The sequence below is a fragment of the Bactrocera dorsalis genome, unplaced genomic scaffold (assembly GCF_023373825.1).
Source record: "Bactrocera dorsalis isolate Fly_Bdor unplaced genomic scaffold, ASM2337382v1 BdCtg246, whole genome shotgun sequence".
NCBI classification, from domain to species: Eukaryota; Metazoa; Arthropoda; class Insecta; order Diptera; family Tephritidae; genus Bactrocera; species Bactrocera dorsalis.
The window spans coordinates 1-10400 of record NW_026038297.1 but is presented as its reverse complement, the minus strand read 5'-3'; the positions used below and the strand labels follow the sequence as shown (position 1 = coordinate 10400).

Below are 10400 nucleotides of genomic sequence, written 5' to 3'. Positions count from 1 at the left end.
TTGTAAGTTCTGATCTGATTTTTACGCTATATATATATATATATATTTATATGTACACTTTTTGATACTTGGGTATGCTGTATATGAATTGTTGTTGCCTGTCAGATACATATTTTGTTTTGTTTTAACCGCTTTTGAGGTTAGACTTATTGATATTTACTTTTGCATTTTCCGCTTTTCACTTATTGCTCCAGTAAAGTTAACTGCATTCACTCATTCATGCCACAATTCACCGTTATTTAGTAATTACACTTGTAAGCGATTGATTCATTCAAAAATATTGTGCAATATTTACTTAAATCGTTTTGCGTTTAATGCTTTTTGTTGTTGCATATTCGAAAATACTTAAACTTTGACACTTTAAGTGAATTTCTAGTGAAATAAAAAGGCATTTAGTAATTGCACACGCTTACGTACTACGCTTGCATTGCTTACACACGCAAAAATCAAAAAATTAAAAGTGGAAAAAACCGCAAGCGCACAACGAAATTAAATCTAGAAGATAAATGTGGGAACGACAATCATTTGTAATCGTAACTGTACAACATTATATTTTATTGTATTGTTTGTATGCGTGTGTGTGTGAAAGGAAGAATACACCATAAGCGTCGCATCCACATACATGTATGTAAGTGTGTTTGTTTTGCCCTCACAAGGCGCTTGCAGTCGTAAAAGTAAAATGGAAACGTAAATCGGCACAGAACAAAATATTATTATTTATTACATAAACTACACTTAAGGGGCTTGTCGGGAGCATCCGGACGAGTGAGCGGTCGAATTGAGTTGCACGACTAATTGAGTTTCCGGTTTCTTTCATGTGCCTACGCTTCCTCACTTGCCCATCGCCCGCTGTCAGCTGTCACGGTGCGCGCGTATGACAGCCAATTGTTGTGCTCGAACGCATTTGCAACATCCTGCAGCCTGAGCACACGCATACACTTGCACAAGAGAACACTATACTAGCCATGTATTATAAGTACTGTTAATTCATGTAAATTTGTTTTGGTGGTTATGTGGGCTGCTTGGTGAGCCGTCAAGGATGCGTGTGTGCTGCACAATTTCCGCTTTGATTGACGTTTACTTACAGCAAAACAACAAAAATAATAATAATTGTGGTAAAGCGGTTTGCTTGGTGTTGAGCGTTAATTGGGTGCACTGTTTTGAAATAATTTAGAGCAATATTTAAGATCTGAGTTCAAAATATTTTCGTTGATGACGCTGGCTCTAGAGATTTATTACTACTGACTTCTTTGTTATCTCTTCGAATTTGAGCATATATTGGGCGTATTCTTGTAAGATACTGTAGAAAAATGTTAAAGAATTGGCTTCAAAACTTTGGTCTTTGATTTTGCTGGCCTTACTGATTAATAACTAACAAACTCTCGATTGAATTTTAGTCCGCGATTTTCTGAGCTTTCTTGTGTTTTAATTGTTGCAATCATGCAAACTGTCCCGCAGTTCTCTGTGTTTTAGACTTCGATAAATTTAATAAGAAAATTACACCCAATCAGTACGTTTTTATTACTGAGTGCTGAAAGGTCTAAGAAAATCTTTTGTTGCAGATATTTACGCCCAATACGAGTGACATTTTGTTATTCATACCTCTATTTGGAAAATTGCCGCGAAATATCGAGAGATGAAGTAAACTAACTGTGCTCCTGTGCCAAGTACAAAATGTTTGTTTCTATGCGCGCAACCCTTCAAAGGATTTATTCGAATTTATGAACTTGTTTAAATTTCTGTCATCTAGACCTCAAACCCATTTGCTAGGAAAAGCTTCGAATTGACGGCAAATGTAACTGACGTGTCACATGTCAAGCGCCAACGCTAAGAAGAATTCGAATGCAACTAATTTGGTCCATAAATTATAACAGCTGTTAGCTTTGACAAGTTAAATGACAGTTGTGAAAGCTTTGTAAGATGTTTACTCTTATGTAAATTGGATTTGAGAGGCAAGTAAAACTAAGAACTCTCACAAAATCTTTAAAAAATATATTATGAAATACCTAACTACTTTGAAGCGAAGGTTGGCTGTTGATCTATAGTATCCGAAAAAGTTAGGCTTCCCTCAGATGATCTGAAGGATTCAGCAGTTGTTATTAAGTTAGCCCCAAGCACTTACATCCAACAGCGAGATCACAGTTTTCGTTGAACTCGATTTAAGCACTTTTACTGGGTGAAAAAGAAGGGAAAACACTTTTGCTTCGAAAACACCAAAAAGCCAACTGCTGCTATTTTCATGTTGAAAAAAAATTTAAAGAGATAATAATAAGAAAGTAATAATTTAATAAAACCGTTAAGTGAACATAAAAGCTCATTAGGAGCGATAAAAGTGTAACACGCAATCAAAAGTAGACCGTCTTTGCTACTTCTTAAGCAACTTTACATTTCAACTTCAAAAAGCACCCACTCCAGCTAAGCAAATAGAATTATGTAACTCAATTTTGTCTACAACTCAATTTGCACTTGCTTTGTCTTCAACAAATGCTCCGCAACCAATATAACTGCTACTTTACATATGTATGTAAACATTCTTTGTTTGTATGTATATGTATATATGTATATATATTTTAGGTATTTACGTTTGTATATTTCATTTAAGAGTCCTAACTACTGGTTAGAGATTTAAAAGCTGTTGCTACCACTGTTGCTTGCGCGTGTACTTCAGATCCAACTCGTACAAACATACTGCTGGCTACATATTTCTATGTATGGCTGCTCGTATGTAGGCTTGAGCGTGTTTTTTGTTTAACTGTGTGCGTCATTCCAGCCAACCGCTGACGGCGTCATTTCATGCGAACGACGCTGAAAACAGTTGTGTTAGTCGGCGCCCCTGCCCACCTTCGTGACGGACCACCGTCGCTTAAACTAGCGTAATTTAGAAGAAGAAATCCTCCACATCACCATTGTTCTCAACGCTGCCGCCATCTATGCCCAAGCCAATGCCGATACCGAGACCGATACTTATGTTGTCGTCGACATTGTTCAGGTCGTCTTCGACATTCTCTTGGCCGCTGATGTTGAGTGTGATGGGTAGAGTGTTGTTGGCGTCCTCGTCCTCGGTGGTCGCTGTTGCCGTTGTAGTAGTTGCTGTATTTGTGGCTGTGTCGGTTGTGTCGTCCTCTGTTTTGCACTTTGTTGTATCCGCCAGCGGATTGCCCAGTACCTCAGTGACGTCGACTATGGGCCCCAGCGGATCGAAGGAGTCGTCGAGCAGTACGCCACTCTCAATAGCTGCAACAGCTTCCTCATAGTATCAGTTAAGGTCTTTGCGAAAACTATCCTCGATGCTTGGATCGGCAATCATGATCGAGTTCTGATCCGCTAGTAGATCTAGCGCAGTCTCGTCCATTTGACTCAAATCCAGATCGAGCGAGTCGAAGATTTCACGCGACGAGTAGTCGGAGAAGATGATTGCCGGTATATTGGTGTTTGTCGGCGTATTAGCGTGGTTCTGTGCATGGTGATGATGATGCTGTTGATGGTGGTGGTGTTGAAGATGTTGTTGTTGCTGGTGGTGTTGCGTCGTCTGCTGATGTTGATTGTGATGCGTGGCTGCATTATTTGTGCCGTTGCCACCAACATGTGGCGCAGTCGAGACTCCACCCGTCAGCGTTGTTATGCCCGGCGAGGAGGATGACAGTGGGGAGGCGTGGTGCGGCGAATGCAGGGGCGAATGGTGCGGTGATGGTTGTGCTGAATGCGAGTGCAGCGACAGCGACAATTGCTGGTGCTGATGATGCGGCGATTGCGCATTTATAGGAATCGGTAAGGGTGAAGACGGTGACGGCAGGCAGCCCAACGGCGAGGGTATGGGCGAAGAGTTCACTTCATTCGCTTGCGTCAGATTCACATTGTTGTTACTGATGCGACAGGGACCGTTTGTTGTGGCGTTACTATTCGCATTACTACCAGCCCCGGCACCATTGTTATTCAGCATTTGATGTGAGAGTATGCGTGTACCTTGGTGTGTGTTGTTGTTATTGCTGGTGTTGCCGCCGTTGTTGGTGTTACACGTGCCAACTCTACTACTTTGCGTCGTTGCCGTCACCGCAGAGCCGGACTCACCCGTCAGATCGCTAAAGTCCAATTGTTTGCTCTGTGTTAGGGGCTGTGAATAAGGCGATCCATTGCCACCACTGCCGAAGACATCGAAATCTAATGCGGTAAAGCTATTCTGTTGCTGCTGTTGCTGGCGCTGCTGCTGAAAATGTTGCTGCAACTGCTGCTGCTGCTCAGGAGAGGAATTGCTGTCGCCTAGCGTGAACTGCTCAAAGTGATTATGGAACGAGGAGTTGAGGCTGTTGAAGCCGGCATTTTCTGGCGCAGCTCCAGCTAATGCAGGTGAGTAACGATCGAAGGCCTGCATGTTCTTCTCATTGTAGGCCTGCATATTGGTTCCGATCATGCCGGCCTGCGGATGCCGAATTGGACTGGCTGGCGCGCTGATGTGCACCACATCATTGCTCGAGACGGACGTTAGCAGGCCGGGTGAGGAGCCCGGACTGGGTGGATTCAATGGCTGCCGATATTCGGTAAGATTGCCCGTCGAACTGGCGGCGCCCAAGGTAGGCAGGTTGGTGAATGTACCGGCTTGTGCGGTATTTTGTGTATTGGAGCCGTTGCCGGTTGGTGACTGAACGGCGAGATTTGTGAATGATAAATGCGGCGATGTTTGCGCTGCTGTAGGTGTGTTGGCGGCTGACGTGGGCGAGTGTTGTTGCTGCTGATAAGGTGACGGTGGACCACCACCTATGCCATTGCCATTGCCGCCAGCCGGACTGAAGGGACTTGAGGACTGATCGCGCTCGCGGCCATTGTTGTGCGGTGACAGGATGGGCGAAAGCGTTTGCTGTTGCTGCTGCTGCTGGTGCATTAGTTGTTGTTGTGCGGGCGGGTAATGCAATGACGTCAGGTCCGGCAACGAACCGGTATTGGCGAGCGCCAGTGTTTGCTCCTGCAGCGATTTGAATAGACTATTTATTGGCATATTGCAGTTAGAATATTTGGCATTGAATTGTTGCGGATGTTGCTGTTGGCTAATGCTACTCGCTGGCTGTTGCGCATGGTGCTGCTGGACATGTTGCTGTTGTGCTTGTTGCTGATGCATATGCTGTTGTTGCTGCTGCTGCTGAAAGTGTTGCTGCAGCTGTTGATGTTGCTGCTGCAAGTGCAGATGCTGCTGACTATGGTGTAGGTGTTGTTGCTGCTGCTGCTGCTGTTGCTGCTGATGTAGCATCTGGCCTTTCCGTCTTTGTGCTTGTGGACTGAAGCTGCGGCCAATATTTGGCGAATGAGATCGTTGATTGTGGTGCTGGTAATTGGCGTGTAGCGCATTCATATCCCCCATACCGCTCATGCCACCAACCGGCCCGAAACCGCCCTCTGCCGCTACTGCCATATTCAGCGTTTGATGAAGTGCCGAGTCAGAGTTGGAGCGCCGCCAACTGCTATCCATCGGCGGACTAAGATATGCGTTGTTGCTCATGCCCGCATTCATGCCGGTTGCGACGGCAGCGCTGCTGCCATATGGCGAACGATCTTGTTTGCGCTCCGAGGGACGTCGCATCGGTCCGACGCCGACGCTACGACCACGTGACTCACGCGAATTGCTATTATGTGTGCCGTCCGGAGAGGCTCCACCACTGCCACTGTTGGTGGTATTTGATGCGCCGCCGCTATTGCCGACACCACCGCCATCCGCAGTATTAACCACAACGCCTCCTCCACCTCCGCCGCCACTACCGCCCCCTCCTATACCAGCGCCACTTACCAAACTGGCATTTGTGGCGTGATTGCTGCCGATGTCAGTATTTACCAAACAGCATTCCAATATCTTCTGATTCGCTTGAGTTTCATCCATTTTAGTTGCGTAAACCTCTTTCATAATACGCTCGAACTCAGCGGTGCCCTCTTGCTGGCGCTGCTTCTGTAATGCGATTTTCTCACTAAATTTGCGCGGATTTGCCATGATTTCAGTTCTTTGCTCGCTGCTGATTCGTCGTCGTCGTCGTCGTTGGCTCTTCTGCCTGTGTTAGCTCGGCGGATATTCTTACTGCAGTCGCTGTTGCTGTTGTTGTCGTTACCGCTATGGGACAAACTCGTGCGTGTGTCGTGTGCCGCGTCCCTCTACTGGATTGCGTCTACTTGTCTGCGCTGTTGTACTGCTTGTGAAAACGTCAATACCAGACGTACGGAAGCCGGCATAACGTTCGTCGAAGTTGTTTTGTTTCGGTGACAGTAGGCGAACAATGACCGAACGACGACGCCGCGAAAACACATCCGTACCGAGCGACAACAACCGACGCATTGATAACAAAAACGAGCAAACGGTTCGGTATACGCGAAGAGTCAATGGAAATTTGCGAAGCACGCAAAGCGGAGAATCCACGAATATCAACGGTGTATTGGTGTGTCAGCGGGAGTTGTGTGCGGGGGCGTCGCCAAATGTGTGCGGCGTTGGCGGCGGCATAAATTTTCACCAAACATCCATATGAATATGATTATTGTTTTCGTTGGTGTTGTTGTGGTTTGATTTGCATTTCCATTGTTTAATAATTTTTTTATATTCGTCGTTATTATTGCGAAGAGTGTTGATAAAGATAAAAGAGAGAAAATGAAAACAAATAATATTAATAATATTAGACAAAGAATGCAAAAGCTTTTCGTGAATATGTTGATGAAGGGATGGAGGCAAGAGTGATATGAGTAATGCAAGCGATGAATAAAATGTGGAAGCGCAGCGGCAATTAAACCCAATATGGTTGCGACCGTGTCAAGAATCTTAAATTTTTAATAGGTTACAATACTTATAATTAATTTTCTGTGTCTGTAAAAGGCTTGCGGGGGAGAATGGTGGCTGTAGGCTAGCAACTGCTGTTGATGCCTCAGCCGTACCCTCGTAATGCTATAATTGTGACTACTTTTGGTTAATATATTTAAATATATATGACTATTTTGTAACAAAGACGGCAAAGGATATATTTGTGTTTTGATTAAATGGCGTTTTATGTAAAATATTTATTGCAATCGCGAGTTTTTTACAAGGCAACATGGTTTGAAACTGGTATCTACGCGTTTCGACTACATGGTTATATACATATACATTGTGCGGTACCGGTACGAATGTTGGAAAAGGCCTACTGTGATCCACTTTTATCAAAAACACAAGCCTACGAGTGGTACAAAGCCTTCAAAGATGATCGAGAGATCCTTGAAAACATATTTTTCTGATACCTCTGATGAAAATATTAAAAAAGTAGAGATTCTGGTGCTTGAAAATCGTCAGGCAAGTGTTAGATGGATGAAAAGAGAACCTAAGGCAATCTCGTGAGTCCGTTCGAATGATTTTGGTGGATATTTGGGTGTGTTCGATAACGCTGAATTTTTTTCAAAAAGGATACGGTTAAAAAGTCTCTTTGAATATGTTTGCTCCTGCAATCCGATCACATATACATGGAGAGCAGTATAACTGCCAGAAGACATGGGTTTATCAGTTTGACATGGAAACATTCCTAGCTAACGAACAAGCGGCTGGTCAATTGTCTCCGTCTGGAGAGCCAGCACAAACATTTTCGTGCGACGTGTTTCTGAGAATGGTGCCAGCCTAAAATGGCGGAGAGTTTTGCGATTAAATTCTGTGTGAAACTTGTTAAATCTGCGACAGAGACGTTGAATATGATCAAGCAGGCTTACCCAGATGTTGCTTTAGCAAGAAGTTGTGTGTTTCGGTGGCACCAGACCTTTTTGGAGGGCCGGGAAAAGGTCACTGATGAATCAGCATTTTTCAAAGTGAAAACGATGCTCTTTGTCTTTTAGGACATCAAAGGCATCGTTCATCTTGAATTTATTCCTCCTAGACAAACCGTCAACGCCAAGTTCTACGTGGAAGTCCTCAAGAGACTTAAACGAAGGGCCAGCCGATTTTAAGTTGCACCACGACAACGCCCCGGCTCACACCGCCTTTCTTCTGAACACATACCTAACCAAAGCCGGCATCCCAACGCTTCCGCAGCCGCCCAACGGCTCAGATGTGGCCCTTTTTTATACGAAAAAAAATTTTTGTTCGAGATAACTCATGTGAGCCCTTAATAGTACCAAATACGGTTATAGTAACAGTATCCCACTGAAATAAAATATATTCCGTCTGTGGTCTAACCACTGTCCGAAATATATCCACTCGAATCAATATATTTAGGGCGCTATCTGCAGCTATGAGCTTATTCACAGGAGGACTCACACAATTTCATCTCGTTGTTCAACTTCCGAGTTCTTCGCCATTCACTTTCTCCCATAGTCTTCAGTGAGTAAAGATAGTCAATGAAAGAAATGTGCTGACTTTCACATTTCAAGAATGAAAACATAGCCTCGAACTCCCCCACAAAGCAAATGCTGTTAGATACAAACTTGCAAAAGCAAAAATACAAACCAATCGATTGCTTATTTCTCAACTTCAAATTGTAAAGAACTACACAAACCTATGCACACATGTATGTATGCGTTAGTGAGCGCATAGAATTTACACACAAAAGGTTAGTCAACCCTGTGCAACTATATTTAGATTTGTGCACATCTTCGAAATTCTAAGTATGTGCTACATACACACATACGCCCAAATTCAAAGTAAGAAAAATAAACATACACACACATGCGCATTTCTCGATCTCTTGAATGGAATTTTCGCCTGCACAGATTTGGCACACATTTGCCGTGTGAGGCACAACTCCCACAACGACAATGCATTCGCTCTACGCACGCGGGTCCAAAAGCTTTGCGCTGCCTGGGGCTCTGACTCTGCCAACGGCTGCGGATGTGGTCGTGGTCATGGGACTGTGTGCGTTGACTATGTGACTGCGGCACTTACGCCGCCTTCGAGCGATCCAACTGGCAGCGCGGCGCATAAATGCCGCAAATATTTCGGGAAATTCAGGCAGTGTTGTCTTCACATTCTTGCTGCCACAATATTTACATACCTTCTTATATAATACATATATGTGTACTATATATGTGTAACGCATAGCATAGATGTGCTTAGAATTTCGGCTGATTGATTTTTTGGATTTTATTTTGGTATATATAATTTCTTTGTTTGCTGTGTGGCAGACAAGTCGGCTGCCGTTTGAGAGCGGAACAGTTGCTTAGCTGCACATACATTCAGACATTCATATATACATATGTTTATGCGTGTGGTGGTATATATGTGAAGCTCAAACATTTGGCAAATGTGCGCCGTGTTTGTGCAAGGATTTGCTTGAAGATTAATCTTTTCGCAGCTTTTATCATTTAATTGATAAGATTTTACACTGAGGCTGTATTCCTAATTAAAAGTGTTTGAAAAGCTGTGGCAGTGAAATACGAAATGTACTGGAAATTTGGTTTGATAAGAACGGGTACTCATGTACCTGTATATTTTTTGTGCGGTTAAAATGTTCCTAACTAAGCGGTGCCTCTTAATTTGCTGTACTCAAAGAGTAATATGGAATTATTTCATACATCGAAACCAACATTTTTTGTTGTAGGAATCCAACGTGGGCCTTTTGTAAAAGATCGGGTGTGATGGCTTTCTAATAAGCTTTACTGAAGGACTTGGTAGTCCAATTGCCTAGCATCAATATAACTTAATATAAATCTCTTGATTTTTGCTGACAAGTATCAGCTGATAATATATTAAGGTGACGCTACCGACTGTCCTATTTATTTGATGAATATCCATATTGGATCCTAAAATTTTATTGAATTGACTCACCAAACAAAATGCTCAGTAATGGATCCCCACTTTCTGAAATTGTTGGTTTGAAAGTGTGAATTTCATCTTATTTAGTTGGTGTGGTTTGTAGCTCTGAGGGCGAAATTCCCTCTATCTCTCTATTTGCTTACAATAATATTTAATTAAATAAATATCTATATTTTTACCTAAACTTTCCGCAGCGAGTGTAAAACTTAAACATTTGGTTCAATACATAAAACCATAACCGTTGGTGGGTGCTCTTAATCTAATCATTCGACAATGTAATGTCAAATACATTATATTTCACCTCAGATGTGCAACAAACATACTGATATCGCTATATCTCCACAAATGTGTGTGCATTTGTATACATACATACATACTTATTATGTGTATTACGTTTTACTGTTATAATGTCGACTCACTTTGATAAACCGTAACACAGATAAGGCAGATGAGTCAAATGGAACAATTAATTAAAGCAAATGCGTATTTTTGGAGGGAAACGTTTGAATATGTATATACATATATACTATGTGTGGGCTATGAAATTATTTCCTGGCTTTGTTGTCTAAACTTGATCTTATCATTCACCTACTGGAGTATTCATATGGACGACAATTACATATGAAGCGTATTATATTCGCATATGTACATTTTAGCATAATATAAG

General features: G+C 42.8%; 1 protein-coding gene across 1 annotated transcript; it reads right to left on the bottom strand.

The window, feature by feature from the left end:
* Window positions 1-2726: 2726 nt before the first annotated feature.
* On the bottom strand, window positions 2727-7187 carry LOC105232653 (homeotic protein female sterile). The gene is given in 1 exon segment (XM_049462059.1): window positions 2727-7187. A coding segment is annotated over 1 exon segment (3093 nt). The 5' UTR covers window positions 5972-7187; the 3' UTR covers window positions 2727-2878.
* Window positions 7188-10400: the final 3213 nt, after the last annotated feature.